We start from the raw sequence: 24,594 nt of genomic DNA on the forward strand, positions 1-24,594 counted from the left end.
ATTAGTAAAAAAAGAGGAACACAGGACTGCAGCTTCGGCATGTTCACTGGTAATAGCCCATGAGCGCTGGGTTCTCTTCGGTTTTCCCCCACAGGGGAGAAAAAGAAATAGTTGGAAACATGACATTCATGCTCAAAACAACGGCAAAAGCCGTATCATGCAGCAACAATGAAGGGGAGGGAGAAAAGAAGAGGCTATTGAGACAGCTTGTTTTTCTTTGTACAAGGCAGGTGGAGGGAGAATTCTGTGGGTTTTGGACTCGAGCTTCATTCACTTGCAGTAATTGTGCTGAAGGTAGTTAAGCAAAAGTGAACAGGCACACTGTAGCTTTAAAAAGTCAGCCATGAACCAGAAGGCAGTTGGTGCAGCTTGTGTGTGATTCCTAACGTCATGTTGGCTGAGAGCCAGCCTGGTTTTATTTCACTGTGTCAAATTGTACCTCCTTATTGAATTCCTTTGCCAGCCTACTTTGTGAAAGAAAACATTGGGGTTTCTTTGGCTGTTCTTGATAAGCCTATAAAAAATGATATGTTTTAGTTGCTTGTAGGTAGGTTTTCTTTTTACTCTTCCACCAAAAAGGGGGGGAAATAATAGTAATAATGATAATAATGTACTATGATTATTACAGAGTATCATTGTGTTTTGTTTTGTTTTGTTTTCTAAGATGCTTAGAAAATGGTGACTGTGTAACAGTTTCCAACTGAAGTGAAATCCTTCTTTTCTGGCATGAAGCAGCAGCACTATCTTCCTGTCTACTCTGTAACCGTGTGTGAGTGTATGCTAATATCTCTGTGTGTATATAAATGTTGGATTTCTCTAGCAATGATCAAAGTGGTTTAGCAACTGGAAGTTTGTGTGTGGATGTGTGTGTCAGGAGTGAAGATTATCCCACACTTACAGCATTATTTGTTAATCATCTACTTCTCTAACAGTGATAAAATCTTGTGAATATACTAAATGATGCGCTTGCCATGTCAGAGTAATCCCTCGAGAAGGAGTGCCCAAGTATAAAGTGATTTGGGAGGAAATGTATTTAATTTATGGCTTCAGCTGAATAAGCACAAACACGTTTTAGGGCTTTTTTTTTTTTTTCTTAAAGCAGTTTTGTTCATAGCTTTTTCATCTTGCTAATTGCATATTAATTGTGGAGGGTTTTATTTTTTTCACAGTCCTCATCCTACTAAACAAAAAGACAAAGTGATAGATGCTACTGTAGCTCCTTAAATGTTTTGATGATTTTTCATAAATGTAATGAGCTTCCTCCTCTCCCTTACGTGCGCTCACGTTCACACACACACACACACACACCACCTTTCTGTGCATAAAGGCTATCTGGCATTTTTGTGAGCTTCCTGCTTTGCCACAGCATGGCCATCTCACAGATGGGTTTTTAAGGCTTTCATTGAGAATATATGAGCTAGGGGGATACTTGCTGACAAAAGCCCTTGTGCATTGCAATGAAAAAAATCTAGGAACGGGGAGTGGACAAAAAATATATATATATATAATATATATATATAATATAAACATATAAATCACAACCCACTGTAGGAGGTGGGCAGGAAAAGGGGGATTGTATTTCTCTACTTTGACTCATTTGTGAGTTGCTGTGTCTTAAGTGAGAGCTTGGCACCCAGAGGAAGCTGTGCCAACTCACACAGCACTTGTTTTGAACGTGGCTTCAATTTCATGTACAAATGCTTATTGTCGAGGCAGGGAGTGCCAGTCCAGATGAAAGCACCCCAATCCATCTTGTCTCCAGCTCTTTAGGTTTAATCACATCTCTCCGATCGCGGAGGGAACTGGAGATTTAAACAAACATACGTGAACTATTGTGAAGCTGGAAAAGGGAGCATTGTGTTTCCGACTCAGAATATATATTCTTCTCTCACTTTCTAAGAATTAAACACAAGCTTTTCTCCCTTATTAATTAGTTGCTGAAGTAAAGGAACCCTGCAGCCTTCCCATGCTATCTGTTGACATGGAAAACAAGGAAAATGGCTCTGTCGGTGTAAAAAAGTAAGTGAAGCTGGCTTCTGAGTTCTGCTTCTGCAAACAACAGAGGGACTTGGTTTCTATTTTCATTCTTCTTGCTTGTGTACCTACAGTACCACAGTTGGGGGGTTGTCTTGGTTTATCTGTACTGGCCACCAGCCTCTCTTCTCCCCCCACCCCCAGTTACCTCTCTCTGAATTCCATTTCTAAGACAGAGATGACTAAGACATAAAAATGTTTATGAAAGGTTTGTGAGTCAGGCTTTGGAACATAGACAGTTGAGGATTTCAGCCCTGCGTTCTGTATATTGAAACAAAAACTCCAAGCAAGCATAGCCTCTGCCTTGCAAGTCTAGGCTACAGGGTGGGGGGCAGAAAATAGAGTCTGGTTCCCCCCCCCCAATAAAATCACCTCTAACTCTCAAAACTAAAACTATAGTGCAGGAAGGGAAAAAGCTTCAGTAAGAATACTAAGTTGGAACAACTTCTCTATCCTAATTTTATGAACTGTGCATCGAACGTGAAACATTTCACTGAAAACCATAGTGTTCTATTTTAATGTCTGTTCTCACATTGGAAACTTTTGATTATAAGTGTTGTGTAAGAGTTATACTCTTGATTCTTTCAAGTAGGAAAATTCAGTTGTGTTATGTAGCATAATATTTCAAAACAAAACAAAGATATCTGTGAGTATAAGGAAAAAAATGAATATTCTCATTTAGGCGTTATATCAAAGCAATAACTACTTTGATTACAGAAAGGAAATTCCAAGAGGGTGTTTCTTTCCGTGTCATTTAGTTTAAAATTGCCATCAACTTGAGCTTTGGAGGAAACTAATTAAATGTAATCCATAGAAGCTGTGATATCTAAATGAGGAGACAGTGTACTGTATGTTTATGAATAGAAGATATATTTTGCTACACAGAAAAGTAGCGTTAAAATTACCTTAATAAAAATCAGTTTTTTAAAATTCTTGAGTAATTTATACATCAGTGCTATGCCATGTTGCCATGCTCGTTACCATTCTTGAAATTTGGGATAGGTGGATGTAGGGGAATGAAAGAAATGGATGCTTTTTTCTGTGTGAGTTGGACCCTTGCTGCCTGGCAGTGATTTCAGCACTGATGGAAGTGTTCTGTATTTGAGCTAAGATGGTAGCCACGAGCCACAAAAGGCTATTAAGAACTAGAAATGTGACTAGTGTGGTTGACCAACTTTTTCTTAATTTCAATCCATTTTAAAGTGAACAGCTTTATTGCAGTACAATTGACATATAATCACGTGTTTAAACTATAAAATTTGCTGAGTTATGATATTTGTGTACATCAATGGAACTATTACCCCAATTAAGATAATGAAAGCACTCATCATCCCCAGTTTCCTTACAACTTTTGTTATTTCTCCCTGCGGACCTTTCCTGTGCCCTCTTCCCCAGTCGTTATACATTAGTTCTCATTTTTTAGAATTTTGTATAAATGAACGTGTGTGTTGTGTGTGGGGGGGGGGTATGGGTGTTCTACTCCACATAAGTAATTTGAGATTTATCCACATTATCGTATGTATCAATAGCTCATTACTTTTTACTACTGAGTACTATTTCATTGTGTAGATAGACAGATTGCTTACTGTTTCTCCATTCACAGTGTGATGGACATTTGGATTGTCTCCATTTCTTAGATGTTACAAATAAAGTTGCATCCCTCATGTGTGTGGCTATGTGGACATACACGGTCATTTTTCTTCCATAAATACTTAAGAATGGAATTGGCTGGGCTGTATGATAGGTGTACGGTTTGACTTTTTTAAAAACTGCCCAATGGTTTTCCAAACTGCTTGATATTTACATTCCTGCCACCACTGTCTGAGAGTATGTGTGTGTTCTAAACATGTCTTCACTAACTTGGTAAGACCAATCTTTTTTGCACATTATATTAGATGTGGTTTTAATTATTATTTCCCGAATGACCAGTGATGTGAAGCCCCTTTTCCCGTGTCTATTTGCCATCATGTATCTTCTTAGGTGAAATATTGTTCAAATATTTTCCTCATATTTTTATTGGTTTAGTTTTTCTCATATTTATAGAGAGTTTTTATATATTATGAATATAAGGTCTTTATCCTATATGTGATTTGGAAATATCTTCTCCTAGTATGCAGCTTGTCCTTTTATGATTTCTACAGTGTCTTTCAAAGTATAGAAGTTCTTAAATTTTTATGAAGCCCCATTTATCGATTTTTTCTTTTACGGATAGTGGTTCGGTATCACATTTAAGGAATCTTTGCCTACCATATGGTCTCAATGATTTTCTCCTGTGTTTTCTACTAGAGCTTTTATGCCTTTAGGTTTTAGGATGTAGGACTATGGTTTTGAGTTAATTTTTGTTTGTGGAATGAGATAGGGATTGAAGTGGTTTTGTTTTGTGCTTACGGATATCCAATATTTTCAGCATGATTTATTCAAACCCTTTTGCAACTTGTTTGAAAAATAATTGATCGCATATCTGTGGGTCTATTTCTAAACTCTCTATGCCCTTGTTTTTTTCTGTACATTGATATGCAAATATAACACTGTTTTGATAATTGTAATTTGAAATCAGGTAGTCTTTGCTGTCCAGCTTTGCTTTTCTCATTCAAGATTGTTTTGAATCTTTACATTTCTATATGAACCTTAGAATCAACTTGTCAATTTCCACCAAAAAACAACAAACAAACACCAAACCTACTGGCATTTCAGAAGGCATCGCATTGAATTATAAATCCATGTGGAGAGAGTTAACATCTTAACTACATCTTCCAACAAATTAACACAGTATTTTTCTCAATCTGCTTAGGTTTTTAATTTCTTTCAGCAATGTTGTGTAGCTTTCAGTGTACAAATCTTACGTTTTTTTGTCAGATTTATCTCTACATATTTCATGTTTTGATGCTATTTTAAGTAGTATTGCTTTTTTAACTTGAATTTTCAATTATTGATTTCAGTGTAAATGGTAGAACCTCCCTACATTGGCTACCTCCTTAAGTTGACCTAATTTTCGTAGACATATCAGTATAGTAGGCTTAGTTCCTTATGTTGACCAGCCTGTTACAGTTCTCTGGGCCGTCAGCTTACGGAGGTTCTGCCATTGATTTTTGTATCTTTATCTTGTAGGCCACAGCCTTAGTAAACTCACCTATTGTTTCTAGTAGCTTTTGGTAGATTCTGTCATCAATTTTCAACTACAGAATTATATCTTATAGATTAAAAGGACAGTTTTACCTTTTCCTTCCCAATCTGGATGCCTTTTATTTCTTTCTCCTTTCTTATTTCACTGAGTAGAACTTCCAGTGAAAAGGTGAAAATATGGTTAGAGCAGGCCGCCTTGTTTTGTTTCTTATCTTAGCGTTTTGCTTATCTTTGTTCTTTTGGGTATATATGTCATTTCTTGTCATGCTTTTAACATTTAATCCTTTTCATTGGCATTTTAAGCAGTTAGATTGGAAGGCTTGGTGTGATTTTTTTTTTTTTTTTATGTTTCTTGGTTTTTGTTTCTTGGATCTGTGTGTCGGCCTCGTTTTCCTCAAGTTTGGAAAATTGTCAGCCATTATTTTTCACATTTTTCTGGTTCCTCCCCATTCTCCACTGGGGACTCCAATTATGTGTATATTTCATTATTTCATATTGTCCATAATTCACTGATGTTCTGTTCCTTTTTTAAATCTTTTTTCACTGTGTTTCATTTTGGATAGCTTCTATTGATTTGTGTTCAAGTCCACTAACCTTTTCTTCTAAAACACCTAATATGCTATTAATGCCACCCATTTCTCATTTCATATATTTTTCCTCTCCAGAAGTTCACCTTGGGTCCTTTTTATGTCTCCTGTGGCTCTACTTACAGTATTCATTATTTTCTCTGGCCATAATAACTGTCTCGATGTCTTTGTTTACCCATTCTATCATTTGTATCATTTCTTAATCAGTTTCAATTGATTCCCTTTCTTCCCATTATGGGTTGTATTTTTCTGCTTCCTTGCATGGCTGGTAATTTTTGATTGAATGTCAAACATTGTGAATTTTACCTTGTTGGGTGCTGGATATTTTTGTACTTCTGTAGATGTGCTCAATATATATACTGAGATGCTGTTAACTTACTTGGAAACAGTTTCATCCTTTTAAGTTTTGCTTTTAAATTTCGTTAGGCAGGACCAGAGCTGTATTTAGTCTAAGGGAAACCACCCCCCAGCCCCCCTTTTACTGAGGCATACTCTAATCAGTGCTCCTGAATTATGAGATTTTCTTCTCTGAAAAAGGCAGGAAAAGGTACTATTTCCATCCTTGCATTTTCTCCAAGGATTGTTCCCTTTAAACTCCGCAGGGTGGTTTCCCACCTCAGGTAGTTTCTTCACATGCAGCTGCTGATCAGGACTCTGCTGAATCCTCAAGGGGCAGCCTCTGCAGACCCCACATTCTCTCATGCACAGCCAGAGAACCTTCCTCAGGGGCAGCCTCTGCAGACCCCACATTCTCTCATGCACAGCCAGAGAACCTTCCTCAGGGGCAGCCTCTGCAGACCCCCACTTCTCTCATGCACAGCCAGAGAACCTTCCTCAGGGGCAGCCTCTGCAGACCCCACATTCTCTCATGCACAGCCAGAGAACCTTCCTCAGGGGCAGCCTCTGCAGACCCCCACTTCTCTCATGCACAGCCAGAGAACCTTCCTCAGGGGCAGCCTCTGCAGACCCCACATTCTCTCATGCACAGCCAGAGAACCTTCCTCAGGGGCAGCCTCTGCAGACCCCACATTCTCTCATGCACAGCCAGAGAACCTTCCTCAGGGGCAGCCTCTGCAGACCCCACATTCTCTCATGCACAGCCAGAGAACCTTCCTCAGGGGCAGCCTCTGCAGACCCCACATTCTCTGTGCTCAGCCAGAGAACCTTCCTCAGGGGCAGCCTCTGCAGACCCCACATTCTCTGTGCTCAGCCAGAGAACCTTCCTCAGGGGCAGCCTCTGCAGACCCCATGTTCTCTCTGTGCTCAGCCAGAGAAACTTCCTCAGGGGCAGCCTCTGCAGACCCCCACGTTGTCTGTGCTCAGCCAGAGAACCTTCCTCAGGGGCAGCCTCTGCAGACCCCCACGTTTTCTCATGCACAGCCAGAGAAACTTCCTCAGGGGCAGCCTCTGCAGACCCCCACGTTGTCTGTGCTCAGCCAGAGAACCTTCCTCAGGGGCAGCCTCTGCAGACCCCCACGTTTTCTCATGCACAGCCAGAGAAACTTCCTCAGGGGCAGCCTCTGCAGACCCCCACGTTGTCTGTGCTCAGCCAGAGAACCTTCCTCAGGGCTTACCTTGCTGGTTTCCCATCTCTTAGAAATCTCTGTCCTTGACTGCCTATGACCAATGTTTTTGAGTCCCATGTATTGTTTCAGATGTTGTATGTATGTTTTTTCAGTTGTTTCAGGCAGCAGAGTAAATACAGCTCCTGTTCTCTGTTCTGACTGGACGTTCCAGTTAGTTTACATAGCTGCTGGTGGCTAACCTGTTGGACAGGGAAGGGTTAGATTTTGATGCAGGATCCCTAAGGTGTAAACAGTGTCTTAAGGCCGTGTGTGGAAGGGGCTGTTCTGTGCCTTTAGTGTATTTAGCCGCATCTCTGTTTTCTGAACTACGTGCCAGTTGTACCCCTCTCCAGTCTTGACAATCAAAAACTGTCCCCAGGCATTGCCTGATGTTCCCCGAGGGGCAAAACCGTTCTCAGGTGAGAACCACTGCTCTAAGCTAACGTCCTCATGAGGAACATATGACAGGTGACCTCTTGGTATCAGAAACTAGTTTACATATTTGTCCTGGTTCTTTCTACTTTAAGACTTCAAAAAGACTATGAGTTTTTAAATATTTCAATCTGGAGCTTCCTCTGCTTTCCTTCTCTTGCCTCTTGCTTTATATATCATAGGAAAGGGGCGGGGAGAGGAAGAATAAAACAAATGTGGTAAAATATTAACATTTGGGGGAATCTGGGCATATGGGATTTTTGTACTATTCTTGCAACTTCTCTGTAAGTCTGAAATTAAAAAAAAAAAAGCCTAAAAAAATAAAGCCAGTTTATTAGTTGGAGGAGAAAATGTTTCTTCCTTTAGGAAAGAAGCAATACTCCGAGCTTGGATTTGGAGACCTGGTAGGGGTGGGAGGGGGTGTGGTGTCATGGTAAGCATGACCTTGCAATGGAGAGAACTCTTGACCTCACCAAGTTTTAGTTTCAGAAGACTTGAGTTTGACTTTGCTTTCCTTTCTTCACCAGCAGAAGAATATGTAATAAATAAATCATCTAATTTCACTTTGCCTCGGCTCTCTTGAATGTGAAGTAAAATTGGAGAGTTGCTATGAGGATTGAAAGAAAGCACTTCGAAATTCTATAGTTACGTAGTAATTACAGTCTTTATTTTCTAATTCAGAGAACATCAGAGTACTTACTGCTAATTTGCCTTCACAAATGTTATCTCATTTAATCATAGTGACATTTGATATGGTGTATATATTGCAGCCTTTAAAAAATAAATAAGTAAACACAGAAGTGACCATTTAAAAATCACGTGAGGAAGTGGCAAGCCTGAGGTTTGAACCCAGCTCTTTGGACCCCACGTTCATTCTTTTTTCTCCATATAACTTTTGTCTTATAACTATCCTCCTCACTCAGTATCATAAACTGGAATGGGTCTGGTTTTAGGCCATCTTGGAGCAGGTTTATTCCCAGTGTGGATCCCTATTTTTCTGTCATTGCTATAAGAGGAAGAAAAGGATGATTGAAGCTCAACATTTCAGGTCTTCTGATTTATGGAGTCTGTTGACCTAAATGACCGTGATGGGATAAATGCTGTACTCTGACAGTTTTAAGCAAACCTCTCCTTCCTGCCTTTTACCCTTCTTTCATTTATTTCTGCTAAAGTCTCTTAGCCTTGACCAACAAAACTCTTCCATCTCTAATGTGGATTCTTGTTCAGATCTCTATTATTCCATATATTACAAATCAATATGATTTTGGAATGGCAATCATCAAGGCTTAGATTCTCCTTGAACCCATTCTGAAGTGCAAGAATAAGCGAATTTTATATTTATGTTCAGGGTCTTCCACAGTAAAAACCAAGAAATCAATAAGAAAAACACAAACAGAAAAATGCCACAGAGAAATGGCTAAAACATGAGCAGACATTCCATAAAAGAGGAAATATATATACATGTGGCCAGTTAACATCTGAAGAGATGTCACCGTTAGAGACCAAGAAAATGTAAATCAAGATCATAGAAACATGCCCCTTCCCGTTCACTTAGCAAAAATTTTAAAATGTGGCACCACTAGTCATTAGGATTTGAATTTACAATCGAAGGTACTAGTGGAGGTGTTAAGGCGTCTGCCAGCTTCGCAAAACAATTTAGCAATTATTTTCTAGTGCTGAGCAATCAACTATTTTATAACTTCCCAATCCCATTTCTGGATATATATCATTATTACCCAGTAGAAATAAAACCTGAGCCATATACATAACTTCACATTTTCTTGTGGTCGTATTCAAATAAGTGAAATAAAATATATTTTGTTTAACTTAACATACTCAAAGTTATTTTTGCATGTAATCAACATAACGTGACTAATGAGATATTTTTACATTTTATACTAAATTTTAACAATCTTTTGTGTATTTCACATCTCTATCAGTCTGGACACAAAATTTTCATTGGACTTACTTGATCTGCATTTAGATTTCAAAAATCGTAGTTCAAAGAGTCAAATCACATACTCATATCATTCCAAGTATACTTAAAAGTATTCTAATAACTGAATCAAGTACCGAAAAATTATTTTGTTAACAATGTTTGCATCTACGTTCACACAACTGGTTTGTGTTGATTTGACATTGAAGCAAAAGCATATTGGTTTCATAATTATATCTGTTAAAATTAATTTACTAATGTACCAGTTAACTCAATATTATTAACATTGAATTCATTGTATTGCATAAATTAATAAGCATCTATAAGTTTATCAATGTCAATAAGTCATTCTTCACATTTTCTTGAAGTTTGTCCATGTTAGAAAAACGTATATAATTCTTATTCTTATTGTCTCATACTCCAGCAGTCCCCAAACTTTTTGGCACCAGGTACCAGTTTCATGGAAGACAGTTTTTCCACAGACTTGAGTTTGGGGAGATGGTTTGAGGATGATTCAAGCGCATTACATCTCCGCCTCAGATCATCAGGCATTAGATTCTCATAAGGAGCACACAACCTCAGTCCCTCACATGCAGGGTTACTGTTGGGTTCCCGCTCCCGTGAGAATGTAGTGTCGCCACTGATGTGACGGGAAGTGGAGCTCAGGCAGTGATGTGTGGGAGGGAGCGGCTGTAAACACAGATGAAGCTTTGTTTTCTTACCCACTGTCACCTCTTGCTGTGCGGCCCGGCTTCCTAATGGGACACAGGACCAGTACCACAGCTATACTCTGAAAAGTTCCATTTTCAGCATAAAACTTTGTGCCTGGTTAGCAGGTCAAAAATCAGCTTTTTCTTTCCTTAGAGTTTCAAATTCAGCTCACTCATATGCGGTGTAATATAGATTAGAAAACATAAATTACTTTGCCATTTTTGTTTCTAATCCTTAAATATTGAACAAGCATTCCTTTTGTTTCAGTAAAATCCTGAATTTATTTTAACAGTACAATCAGTCTTTGTAAATCTCTTCCCTGACTTAACCAAGGAGCATTAGCAAAAAAAAAAACCCAAATTATTAAATTCATTGTCTTTATTTCTTTTAACAGTTCCATTAATCGGTGTGGATACAAAGCATTTGGAAATATATACTGAACAATTTAACAGTGGTTTCCATGACACTTTCCAAGAGTCGCTTCAGATAACAGGCATCACAGAGTAGAATGAAGCAATATGGGGAACACTGGCCTCTTATTTTAAAATTACAATAAATGTAGATTTCTTAAAATGCTAACATTACTGAAGCACCATCCATCTAGATAAAATTTAATTTTTTACGTCTAATGGAAATAATTCTTCCGTAGAGTTAAAAGTTTTAAAATACCTAAACCACAAGTTTAGGTTTTCAGGCCATAAATTGATGTTTCTTCATAATCTGAAGTCTTTTGAAATAAAACATACCTCAAGTATTAGGCAGTATCTTTTATGTTGTACTTTCGTCCAACACTAAAACGAATTCTTGTGATTCTTCAAATTTTGAATCAGTTGGTCTTAGGTTTTGTTAGAAAGACAAAGGCAGTTGGTGGCTGGATGGGAAAATCTTTCACTTTTTGTGAGGTACCCTTTTAGTCTTTTCTCATAATATTCTAACAAAACTTCTGCAACTGAAAATAGCCATAAATCCATTGAAAAAATTGTTTTTTTTTTTTTTTTTGTGCAAGAGTATAAGCCCTTTATAACTGAACAAAGTTATAAGCTCAGACTCAGTATTAAATCACTTTAAGGTATTTCTTTGTTTTTTTTTTTTATTATTAAATCATAGCTGTGTACATTTATGTGATCATGGGGCACCATACCCTGGTTTCGTAGACCGTTTGACACATTTTCATCACTCTGGTTAACATAGCCTTCCTGGCATTTTCTTAGTTATTGTGCTAAGACATTTACATTCCGCATTTACTAAGTTTCACATATACCCTGGTAAGATGCACCGCAGGTGTAATCCCACCAGTCTCCCTCCCTCTGCCGACCTTCCCCCTCCCTCCCCTCCCTTTCCCCCTTCTCCCTGTTCTTAGGTTGTAACTGGGTTATAGCTTTCATGTGAAAGCCATAAATTAGTTTCATAGTAGGGCTGAGTACATTGGATATTTTTTCTTCCATTCTTGAGATACTTTACTAAGAAGAATATGTTCCAACTCCATCCATGTAAACATGAAAGAGGTAAAGTCTCCATCTTTCTTTAAGGCTGCATAATATTCCATGGTGTACATATACCACAATTTATTAATCCATTCATGGATCGATGGGCACTTGGGCTTTTTCCATGACTTAGCAATTATGAATTGGGCTGCAATAAACATTCCGGTACAAATATCTTTGTTATGATGTGATTTTTGGTCTTCTGGGTATATGCCTAGTAGAGGAATTATAGGATTGAATGGCAGATCTATTTTTACATCTCTACGTGTTCTCCAAACATCTTTCCAAAAGGAATGTATTAATTTGCATTCCCACCAGCAGTATAGAAGCATTCCCTTTTCTCCACATCCACGCCAACATCTCTGGTCTTGGGATTTTGTGATATAGACTAATCTTACTGGAGTTAGATGATATCTCAAAGTAGTTTTGATTTGCATTTCTCTGATGATTAAAGATGATGAGCATTTTTTCATATGTCTGTAGGCCGCGCGCCTGTCTTCTTCAGAGAAGTTTCTCTTCAAGTCCCTTGCCCAGCCTGCGATGGGATCACTGGTTCTTTTCTTGCTTATTTCTTTGGACATTTAAAGCCTGGTCCTGCTCCTCGGAGAAGGCGGAATGGGAGACTGGTGGAGGTCACTGTGTGCCTGATTACCAGCCTCAGCTCTTGTTCATTTACTCCCAGTCCTGTCCTGCAGTGTCACATAAATAGTCATCGGGATGTAAGTGTGTGTTCTGTCACAGCAAGGAGGGAGTTTTATCCAGCTTTCCCGGTAGTTTCTGGGCACGCTGTCTCCATGATGCCCATTCGTCTGCTCTCTGCTCCTTTCTCAGTCCCCACAACCATTCTGTCCTTTGCTCCTGTGGTTTTGATTATTTAGATACCTCATATGTAGTCTAAGTAGCATCACATGGGATTTGTGTTTCTGTGATTGGTTTATTTCATTTAGCACAGTGTCTGCTAGGTGCATCCGTTTTGTCACAGGTGAAACGTTTCCTTTCTTTTCTAAGGATGACTAAAGCTCCATTGTCTGTGTGTGCTGTATTTTTTTGTTCCATTGTTTCCCCATCTTGGCTCCTGTGAATGGTGCTGCCATGAGAGTGACTGTACTAATATCTCTTTGAGAACCTGCTTGCAACTCTTTGGGATAAATACCTTGAAGTGAGATTATTGGGCCACAAAGTAGTTCTATTTTTTATTTTTTGAGGAACTTAGATACTGTTTTCCACAGTGGCTGCACCATTTTGCATTCCCGCCAACAATGTACAGGGTTCCCATTTATCCACATCCCAGCGTACATGTCTTTGTTGTTTCAATAATAGTATCCTAACAGGTGTGAGGTACTATCCCGTTGTAAGCATGATTTGCATTTCTGTGATGATTAGTTACCTTGACCCTCTTTTCATTTACTTGTTGGCCATTTGTGTGTCTTCTTTTGAGACACACCTACCTAAGTCCTTAAACTGTTTTTTCACTGGGTTACTAGGGTTTTTTGCCACGAGTTCCTTATGTACTTTAGAAATTAACCTCTTATAAGTTATATAGTTTGCAGATACCTTCTCCCATTCCGTGGGTTACCTTTTCAGTGCATTGATTGTTTCTTTTGCTGTACAGAAGCTTTGTAGTTTTAAGTACTCCCACTTGTCTGTTTCTGTTTTTGTTGTCTGTGCTTTGGGGTTATATCCATGAAACCATTGCCAAAACCAATGTCTTGAAGCCTTTCCCCTATGTTTTCCTCTAGGAATTTTACCATTTCAGCCCTTACATTTAAGTCTTTAATCCATTTTGAGTTGATTGTTGTGTGTAGTGTAAGATCCAATTTCACCCTTTTGCATGTGGATATCCAGTTTTCTCAACACCAGTAGTTGAAGAGACTTTACCCATTTTGTGTTGTTGGCAACCTTGTCAAAAATCACTTGACAATGTACACATTTATTTTTAGGCGGGGCTCTCTATTCTGTTCCATTGGTCTATATGTCTGTCTTTATGCCAGTACCACATTGTTTTAATTACTGTAGCTTTATAATGTATTTCAAAATCAGGAAGTGTGCTGCCACCAGCTTTGTTATTTTTCAAGTTTGTTTTGCCTATTCTGTGTCTTTTCTGGTTCCATATGAATATTAAAATTATTTTTCTATTTGTATACAAAATATCTTTATAGGGATTACATTGAATCAGTGGGATGTTTGAGGTAGTATAGACATTTCAACAATGTTAAGTTTTCCATCCGTGAACTTTGGATATCTTTCCATTTGTTTGTATCTTCTTTAATTCCTTTAATAATTTTTTATGGTTTTCAGTATGCAGGTCTTTCTCTTCCTTGGTTAAGATTATTCCCATGTATGTTCCTCTTTTTGATGATATTGTAAATGGGATTGTTTTCCTAGTTTCCTTTTCAGATAGTTCATATTAGCATATAGAAATGCAGCTGATTGGGATGGCACCTGTGGCTTAATGAATAGGGTGCCGGCCTCATATACTGAGGGTGGTGGGTTCAAACCCAGCCCCAGCCAAACTGCAACAAAAAAATAGCTGGCATTGTGATGGATGCCTGTAGTCCCAGCTACTCGGGAGGCTGAGGCAAGAAAATCACCTACGCCCAGGAGGTAGAGGTTGCTGTGAGCTGTGATGCCCTGGCACTCTACCGAGAGTGACAAAGTAAGACTCTGTCTCTTAAAAAAAAAAAGAAAGAAAGAAAAGAAGAAATGCAGCTGATTTTTTGTATGTTGATTTTGTATCCTGTGACTTTACTGAATTTGTGTGTTAATTCGAATAGGTGTTTTGTGTGTGTAGGTGGGGGGCATCTTTAGGATTTTCTGTATATAAGATCTTATTATTTGTAAATAGGGACAGTTACACTTTTTCCTTTCTAGGTTGGATGCCTGTTGTTTCTTTTTGTTGCCTAATTGCTCTGGCTAGGAGTTCCAATATTAGCAGAATAGAAGTGACAAAAACAGGAATCCTTACCTTGTTCCTGATCTTAATGGAAAAGATTTCACTTTTTTCACTATTGAATATGGTGTTAGCTGGAGTGTTTTCACATGCGGCCTTTCTTATATTAAGGTAATCTCCCTCTATCATAATTTTCTTTTCTTACGGTGTGTTTATCTGGCTTTGTTATAAGGATAATGATGGCCTCGTAAAGTGAGTTCAGATTTTCAGTTTTTTAGAAGGGTTTGAGAAGGATTGTCACTAATTCTTCCTTAAATGTTTTGTAAAATTCTCCAGTGAATCCATGTTGCCATGGGTTTTTATTCTGCGGGATGTTTTTGATTTCTGATTCAATCTCCTCATCAGCTATAGGTCTGTTTAGGTTTTCCATTTCTTCATGATTCAGTCTTACATGTATCTATGAACTTATCCATTTCTTCTAACTTATCTAACTTTGTTGACCTATAATTGTTTATAGTAGTCTTTTATGATCCTTCTTATTTCTGTGACATTAGTTGTAATGCCTTTTTATTTGTTTTATTTATTTGAATTTGCTCTCTTTTTTTCTTAGTCTTTTAAAAGTTTGTCGATTTTGTCTTTTCAAAAAGCCAACTTACAGTTTTGTTAATTGTTTTCTATTGTTTTTCGATTCTGTTTCATTTGTTTCTGATCTGATCTTTCTTACTTCCTTCTGCTAACTTTGGGTTTAGTGCATCTTTTATCTACTTCCTTGAGGTATAAAGTTAGGTTGTTTACTTGCTATATTTATTACTTTTATAATAGTATAAGTGTCTATGGTGACAGTCTTCTCTCTTGGGACTATTTTTGTTGCGTTCTGTAAGTTTAGTATATTGTATTTTTCTTTTCATTTGTCTCAAGATTTTTTCTAATTTCACTTTCGATTTGCTCTTTGACCCATTGGTTGTTCAAAAGCATGTTGTTTAATTTCTACATATTTATGAATTTTTCAGTTTTCCTTCTGCTGTTAATTTCTGGTTTCATTCCAGTGCATTCAAAACAGATATTTGGTAACATTTCAGTGTTCTTAAACTTGTTAATATTTGTTTTGTGACCTAACCTGATCTATCTTGAAGAAGATACGTGTGCTTGAGAAGAACGTCTGTTCTGCAGTGATTGGGTTGAATGTTCTCTACATGTCTGTTAGGTCCATTTGGTCTATGGTTCTGCTCGAGTCCACTGTTTATTTGTTGAGTGATTTCTTAAATATGGATAATCGGCATGCGTTAATAGTGGTACTCGTAATTGGTAGAGTTTTATTTTTCTTACAGAAGCTAAAATTCATTTCTTAATATTTTATAGCTGTTCATTCTGATATATGGTCCTATTATAAATAACTGTTTGAGTATTCCCTTTAATTAAATGATAACTTGGGTTAAGAATTGAGTCTGTTTATTGTTTTGGTTTATATTACTTTATCCACTGCTAATAACTGACTTAAAGTAGTGTGTATTTCAGAAGAGTAAAACTCACAAAACTGACAAGCTAAGCACATCGAGACATCACATTTTAAAATGTGAGATTAACAAGAGCTTCAGGGAAGGCCAGCAGAATTCATATTCCCTCTGTATCTTTATACATTTCATACAGCCCCTTCAGGGCTGCTGTTTTCTACATAGCTTCTGTCTTGCTACGGAGATCCCTAGAGAAGGGAAACCGAGTTTGTGTAAGTGATAAGGCCACACCTCATCCTTTGGGATAGTGGTCACTGTTCTGGGGCTCAGAACAGGGAGGGAAAGCTCTTACAGCAGTCTCCAGGTTGTTGTCTTTGGTGTTAAAGATTGGATATGAAATGTTCATATGTTCACATGAAATGTTTGGCATGGGCTGTATCTGATAGTGAATAAAAATGTTCAGTGAGTCCCCTTGAAAGGCATATACTTATTTGTACTACTTCAGAGGATTTTCTTTGTATTGGAAAGATAACAAGAGCTAGGAAAAGAGACTGTTTATAGGATCCTTTGTCTTCTGAAAGATGGGCTGGGGAGATATTCCAGGCAGAGTTATGCCAAGGACAATGCTATGAGATTCCAGAGGAGAGCTGTTAGCCTGCGGGAAGATACGTGTTGTGTTACCGAGGAAAGAAATGGTGCAGGAGGCATCTCCAGCTGGCCGGGTGCCTGTTCCTGGCCTTGCTGCTGATCCAGACTCTCATCCTGCTGAGCTCCATAGACTCATCCACACACCTACAGTGCAGCCTGACTTACAGGCTTTCCATCCATCTATCTGCCCAGTTCCTCAACCACTTTTGTGGAATAAGGCAGGGAACAAATGTGACCCTCTTCATCTCACAGCTGAATCAGGATTAAACTTTTGATTAGACTCTGAGTTTCCTAATGCTTATCAAGGGCCTGGCTCTTAATAGGCTTGTTAAAACTAATTAACTCGCCCACGGGGGAGGCCCACGCTTGTGATCCTAGCACTGTGGGAGGATAAGGCTGGCAGATGACTTGAGCTCAGGAGTTTGAGATCAGCCTGAGCAAGAGCGAGACTCCTTCTCTACTAAAAATAGAAAAACTAGCCAGACGGCTGTGGTGGATGCCTGTAGTCTCAGCTACTCGGAGGTTGAGACAGGAGGATCTCTTGAGCCCAAGAGTTTGAGGTTGCTGTGAGCTAGGACTCCAGGGCACTCTCTACTCAGGGCAACAGAGTGAGACTCTGTCTCAAAGGAAAAAAAAAAACTTAACTAATGATTGGAATAAAATATTAGTTGGAGATATTTTGAAGGAGACATCTAACTGGTACCTTTAAAAAAAATGCGTGGCCTCCAATCCTTAGAAGTCAAACAGAAAGGCTTTGAGTGACATAAGCAGAGCCATGGACGTGGGCAAGGGCAGAAAGTTGCTCTGTTAAGTCTCAGTGCAAACTGGAAGTATGTTTGAATCAGGTCTCTGAGTACCATCGGTGCAAACTGGAAGTATGTTTGAATCAGGTCTCTGAGTACCATCGGTGCAAACTGGAAGTATGTTTGAATCAGGTCTCTGAGAACTATCGGTGCAAACTGGAAGTATGTTTGAATCAGGTCTCTGAGTACCATCGGTGCAAACTGGAAGTATGTTTGAATCAGGTCTCTGAGTACTATTGGTGCAAACTGGAAGTATGTTTGAATCAGGTCTCTGAGTACCATCGGTGCAAACTGGAAGTATGTTTGAATCAGGTCTCTGAGTACCATCGGTGCAAACTGGAAGTATGTTTGAATCAGGTCTCTGAGAACTATCGGTGCAAACTGGAAGTATGTTTGAATCAGGTCTCTGAGTACTATCGGTGCAAACTGGAAGTATGTTTGAATCAGGTCTCTGAGTACCATCGGTGCAAACTGGAAGTATGTTTGAATCAGGTCTCTGAGTACCATCGGTGCAAACTGGAAGTATGTTTGAATCAGGTCTCTGAGAACCATCGGTGCAAACTGGAAGTATGTTTGAATCAGGTCTCTGAGTACCATCGGTGCAAACTGGAAGTATGTTTGAATCAGGTCTCTGAGTACTAAGCTAAAGAATTTGGAATATGCAGAAGGCTTGATTAATGATTTGCTTTTTCAGTGGCTTGATCACGTGGGTGTGCTGCATCTAAATGCAGTCAGTTCTTATTTATGTGAATATTAAAAAATGAAAAATGTCCTGTCCAGAATCTTCCGGTCATCCTATCTTCTCCTTGGGCCTGCCATTTGGTTGGGTCCCTGCTCCTGGGCACCAAGGGAGAGAGATAAAACTAACGCTCCTTCAGTTGCTTCTCTCTGATATTGAGCGATCATGTTAATTTATTGGAATCAATTAAATTGCTTTTAGCTGAAGACTGTTTTAAGCCATGAGCAAAGAGTAGGTTAATTTAATTTTGAAAATAAGTTATAAATATCAAGGAAGTACAAAATTAAAATGCATTTCTGAGTGTAATTATAAGTAGCATTCAGAATTAGATTTTTAAAGGGAGCAGTGTGACAAATACATCATTATAACATGTTAAACTTTTTCTCTGAACTTTGAAGTAGAAATGCAGTCGATGAATATAATGGAGTTGTGAAATCACACATAGATTGTATTTATCCAGAGAATCCTTTTTAGTCTGACCAACCCTCAGAATCTTACGTCGTAAGTACTGTAAAATGAATACGAGCTAAATTCAGCAAGAGTTTCAACTATTTCCCACCTACCTTTATATACATGGAAATGGAGACTCTCGCTGCCAACACTGAAAATGATGATGTGCCAACGTGAAAAGCTCATAATAAGGTCTCCATTATTCTGCACATTTCTGCCATATTTCTTATGTATGGCACTTCTCTCCGTGTGGATGCATCGCTGTAGTTCTCTTTAAAAGTGAGGTGATTTTGTAAGTAATGGACAGTCATTTCCTAGTGTGAATTACTCATGCATGGTATAGTTTTTATCGATACCGGATGTACTCGACCATATACATAAGGACTGAAGGGTGAGGGGGTTAAATGGATTTAATTAAGTGATGGGATTTCTGGATAATTTTTGTAATAAGGCAAATATGTATGGTAGATACCTGTATATATATTTTTAAAGATTCTGGGCCTGGAAAAATGCTCATAAACCTGTCGTCTTCATATGTATCATTTTCTGAGAAACGTTTGTGATGATGATAGTGAATAATAAGTACCAGATGACAATGGCACTTTTATATTCGCCGTCTCGTTTCATCAGTGCAGAACTAGCCGCTCCAATAGAACCAGCATCTGGGAGGTGTTCGAAACAACACTGGTTAGATTTCTGGAATTCGGCATGTACCTGTGATAAGGAAAGGTGTGAGGAGAACGGGCCATTTAAAAGGACGTGAAGTCCAGTTTCTCAGGCCACAAACATCAGTCTTGGGGAGGTGTTCTGTGTCCCCAGTGGGGAAAGGTGCCACTTCACTGTGTCCTCAGGCCAGGTCTTACTCAGCCTGGGCACTCTGGCCCCCCACCCCCGACCCCGCCAGCCCCACCCCCACCCTTTATGTTACCTTGGATCACCTCCAGCTTTCTTCGTAAAACTGTCACTGAAAGCACTGGAGGGCTCAAGTGTCTTCACACATACACACCCCTCGCGTGCATTCACACAAGCAGCCTGGAAGAAAGGCCGTGTGCCCGCACCGACAGGCCTCTGCAAGCCATTCCTCAGCATAGGGTGTATTTGTGGCAATCAATGCCTTTTGAAATTGCCCTTGAAATTCCTCAGCTATTCCAGGCAGACCAAAAACTAACCAGGTCTCCCCTTGCACGAGCCCCCAAAGCACTTTGTTCCTCCTCAATTCCAGTCTGTCTTCGAGTTCGCTGTCTGCCATCTGCTTTCCCTCGCCAGATTGCCAGCTCCCGGAGAAGAGGGGCTGCTCCCTCTCTGTCTTTGTAACCCTGCACCTAGTGCAGCACCGAGAAGACAGCGGCTTTCAGTAAATACCTGTGGGATCAGTGAGTACGTCTAGCAGGAAACACAGGTTTGGAGTCACGCGTATCTGGAATCCAGTTCTGGCTTTACTTGTGATTTGGGGTGAGCTGCTTAACCTTTCTGAGCCCCAAGTTTCATAAAAGAGGGTTACAGTAGCCAGTTGCCGAGGAGGTGGGAGGCTGACATTAGGTAACATGTGGAAGTGCACGTGTGTTGCAGGCAGGTGGTAAGTGCCCTCTGGTTGTTGGCAGATTTAACGTAACAGGTGTTTGCTATGTCCCCACTGTCCCGGTCATTGTGCTCACAGCAGTCAAGTTTTCCTTCTCGAGATATAAGTAGTCTAATGTTGTGGGTTCTTCCAAGTTACTTTGTTTTGAGGGGACTATCAGGCTTGCACTTAGGGAGATGAGTCATTAGATGTATTGATTGGTTTCTAAGCCCCGGTCTCCTCTGGGAGGGCTCCCTGGCCCTGCCTGGGAGAGAGCTCCCAGTTCCTGTGGCTCCTGTTCTTTGTGATACTTGGCCAGCAGCTTTACAAATTCTTTTTGCTCTGGAGCCTTGCTAGTGCTCAAGAATATTTCAGAATCATGGAAGTGATGATTACATCCCAGCAGAATAAGAATCAGGAAAGCCTTCCATCCCAAAATCTCAATGTAGCCTACTTCGTTACTGTAATTGAATAGCTGTTCTCTGTGAGTAGAGACAGCTAATTGAAGTCAACCACAGGGAGAGTAAATTCAGATTTCCTGGGACACGAAAAAGTATTAAATTTTCACTGGGATTCTGTGCTCACTGCTGGAAGTGGGCTGATTAGAAAGCTTAATAAGCTTTGCCAGGTCAATGAACTCCTTTCCACTCTTCAAGCCCACCTTGAGCAAGGGAGGAAAGAAAATGGTACCTTGAAGAGGGTCCCCCGTGTCAGTCATGATTACTTAGGTTAATGGTATGATGGGAAATCCCACCAGATGGATAAATTAAAAAAATAGATACACACACACACACATACTGCATTTAAAAAATACATGTTTAATACGTGCTTGACAACCTTAAAGGGGAAAAATGCTCCCAATGTTTACATGGTTGTGTGTGTTCATAGCAGTGTTTATAGAGTCACAGTTTCTAAGCTTAAAAGGGAAAACACTTCTGACTAGTGAGCATTGGCTCTAAGTGTTTTTAAATTAAGTGCTCTTGAAAAAAGAGTGATTCCCCCGTGCCTTTGATCAGTGACTCCCCTTATTTTTTATTTATTTGTGTTTTCTTTTTTAATCCAGTGTTTTAGGTTTGCTACCTTCCGTATTAGTGAGTATCCCCACCTGTCAAATATTTCAGGTTCTGCTGTGAAATAGGATGCCAGTGGTAAGGCAACCAGACCTTTGACGTTTAGATGGGTAACGATCTGCAGTAATTCTCCAGTCTGGGCAGTTTCATCTCCCTTAAGAGTGACATGATTGCAAGGTGGACTTTACCTAACAATTGCAATCAGTGTTACCTGGCTTATTGTACCCTCAATGAATCCCCAACAATAAAAAAAAGAGTGACGTGAATCTTTTCAACTCTCACTAAATGTTGAACCTGTCGAGCGTAGTTGTAGGCCCCATTCTCTTCTCATCCTCTGTCGAGGTTTCAGTTACCATCTAAATGCCTCTGTCTCCCAAATGTGAACTTGTAGCCCCCTTCTCCTGTAAGCTCCACACTATGTCCCACATTCCATCTCCACTTGGGTGTAGATGCTACCCCAAGTTCAATGTGTCCACCTAATCCTAGGGCTGCCATCTCAGGGATGTACCACCCTCTGTCCAATTCCATGACGCGTCCACCCCCTTCATCCTGTGGGTCTACTCTGAGTAACGGTGAATGACGTTATAGACTTCTCATGGGTACCCTTTTTCTTCCCTGGGTCTTCTCCAATACGCTCTTTTCAAAACGTGAGTCTGCTCAGGTCACCCCCTTAACATAAGGCCATCCAACAACTTCTCATTGCTCTTAGCAGAAATCTAGAACCCTCAGTGTGGCTCCTGAGGTCTACATGACTCCCTTGGCTGAAGGGAGCCTGGAATAATCCTCACCTGATTTCCTCATATGAATACCTTTTGGCTAGTTTTTACACCTTACCTCAAAAGAAACTTCCACAGGAAAGCTTCCCCCAGCCCCTGAACTGCCATACGCCATGTGCCTTCCTGTCTTAGCATTGGGACGACCTGCAGCTGTACATTTGCTCATAGGATTATCGATTAGTGTCCCCTCCACAGGACCATGGCCTGTAGGAATAAGGGCTGTATTTGTCCACTCCCTGATAGCTGGGGAGTGGGGCAGTTGACCAGAAGGACCTCCAAAGCCAAGTTAGGCTATTTGGAGTCTATTCTAAGAGTGATGGGCGTCTTGGAGGGATTTTAAGCGGAGGAACAGCCTATTAGCTGTACACTCCGGGAGAATCGCCTTGGGTGAGGGATTGAGAGATCCAGATAAATACTCCCAAAACATAGGTGCGAGGCAGAGTGCAAAAGCATCACCCTGCTTTCTCTAAGCCAGTTTTTCTATTCCCTCTAAATCCAACGAGGGGGTTACCCATGGGCCTTCTCAGACAGTCGCCTGACTGTCAATCTGTTTACTCATTTGGGCAATCTGGGCTTCCTAAGTACATGCTCGACAGTAGGAGTAATAAGTGAGCCGTGGTCCGGACTCAAATGTGTATCTCTGGCCCACATGTCCCATTCTCGTGGGAGAGACTGTCCAGCAAACGGAGAGTATAATCCAGTGTGGAAGGTGCCCCAGTGGGAGCTTGAGTGGCATTCTGGAACACAGAGGAGGTTATAACGAAACCTTCCCTAGCAGAGCCAGGGAATGCCTCATGGAAGAGTCAGCCTTTGAACTGGGAGGAATGTCAGAATTTTGTCAGGAGTGGCTTTGTCCCTGGATGTCTGGGGAGGGGCTGAGGAAGATGGGAAGAGAGCTGCATCTGGGTCATATTGTGAAGGCCCTGGTGTTCGTATCTCAGGAGTGTGACTGTCCAATTCCAGAAGGCACTGGACCATTCTCAGTGTCTCTGGATTAAAAAACAGTATGTGAGTGAATAATTTATATTACACGTCAAATGGCTTACGAGGGAGGCAGTGACTGAGCCAATGGGAGTAATGCTCACCTGAACCCAAGAAACGCGAGAGGAATCATGGCCCTGTGGGGGGTAGAGGGAAGCCAGGCCGCGTTCCCAGTGAGGTGGCCGGTTGACTGAAGAGTGAGCCAGGCAGCCACTGCCATGACAGCCGTCTGGATTTGTGTTTTGCAGTTCCATGGAAAGTGGGAGACCGCCGGATCCTGCAGACTGGGCCGTGATGGACGTCGTCAATTATTTCCGGACAGCAGGATTTGAGGAGCAAGCTAGTGCTTTTCAGGAACAGGTAATTGGGTCTGGGCAAACACACGGTGGACACAATTCCCTCCCTTCCCCACAGTGGGCAGAAAGGAGGGGAACCAAAGAGCGGTGACAGACGGGGGCTCTAGACACCGAGGAGAAGGAGAGTGAAAGTGACACTTCCTGCGAGAGGAAGACCCAAGGCTTGAGAGGCAGTGGCAGCTGCACAGGGGAGGGAAGAGCTCTGCCTCTTCCTAAAGACTGGTGGCGTTGAGGGGAGGGGAATGGGTCATCCCTGCCTTCTATACAAACACCCTAGAAGGCAGAAAGCAGGAAAGAAAGAAAAAGAAGGGACAAATCTGGCCAAGGGACATGCAGCTTCTACTAGTAGCCTCAGCATCACTGATCTCTTAAGCCTCCTGCAGTTTGCTGTCCAATACTTAGCAAGGCCGAGTGCAAGAAGCCCAGCACTTAGGATCAATCCGAATTCTATCTCCCTGTGACCCAGACAAGTTACTGTGTCTCTCTCTTCTGTCTCCCTGTGACCCAGGCAAGTTACCGTGTCTCTCTGTTCTGTCTCCCTGTGACCCAGGCAAGTTACCGTGTCTCTCTCTTCTGTCTCCCTGTGACCCAGGCAAGTTACCGTGTCTCTCTGTTCTGTCTCCCTGTGACCCAGGCAAGTTACCGTGTCTCTCTGTTCTGTCTCCCTGTGACCCAGGCAAGTTACCGTGTCTCTCTGTTCTGTCTCCCTGTGACCCAGGCAAGTTACCGTGTCTCTCTGTTCTGTCTCCCTGTGACCCAGGCAAGTTACCGTGTCTCTCTGTTCTGTCTCCCTGTGACCCAGGCAAGTTACCGTGTCTCTCTGTTCTGTCTCCCTGTGACCCAGGCAAGTTACCGTGTCTCTCTGTTCTGTCTCCCTGTGACCCAGGCAAGTTACCGTGTCTCCCTGTTCTGTCTCCCTGTGACCCAGGCGAGTTACCGTGTCTCCCTGTTCTGTCTCCCTGTGACCCAGGCGAGTTACCGTGTCTCCCTGTTCTGTCTC

General features: G+C 40.7%; 1 protein-coding gene across 4 annotated transcripts in view; it reads left to right on the forward strand.

Annotated features, from left to right (window-relative positions):
* The first annotated feature begins 401 nt into the window (after positions 1-401).
* Positions 402-24,594, forward strand: part of SAMD13 (sterile alpha motif domain containing 13) — a 41,216-nt gene continuing 17,023 nt past the window's right edge. For 2 of the 4 annotated variants that reach the window (XM_053592735.1, XM_053592734.1), the window contains exons 1-3: positions 402-547; positions 1,935-2,019; positions 23,487-23,598. In XM_053592735.1, the coding sequence (XP_053448710.1) occupies positions 1,967-2,019; positions 23,487-23,598 (165 nt within the window). In that variant the 5' untranslated portion in view covers positions 402-547; positions 1,935-1,966. Of the gene's footprint in view, positions 548-1,930; positions 2,020-23,486; positions 23,599-24,594 lie in introns of those variants that run through there. The other 2 variants (XM_053592733.1, XM_053592736.1) reach the window with 1 other exon arrangement.

This window comes from Nycticebus coucang, chromosome 5, assembly GCF_027406575.1.
Source record: "Nycticebus coucang isolate mNycCou1 chromosome 5, mNycCou1.pri, whole genome shotgun sequence".
Taxonomy (NCBI): domain Eukaryota; kingdom Metazoa; phylum Chordata; class Mammalia; order Primates; family Lorisidae; genus Nycticebus; species Nycticebus coucang.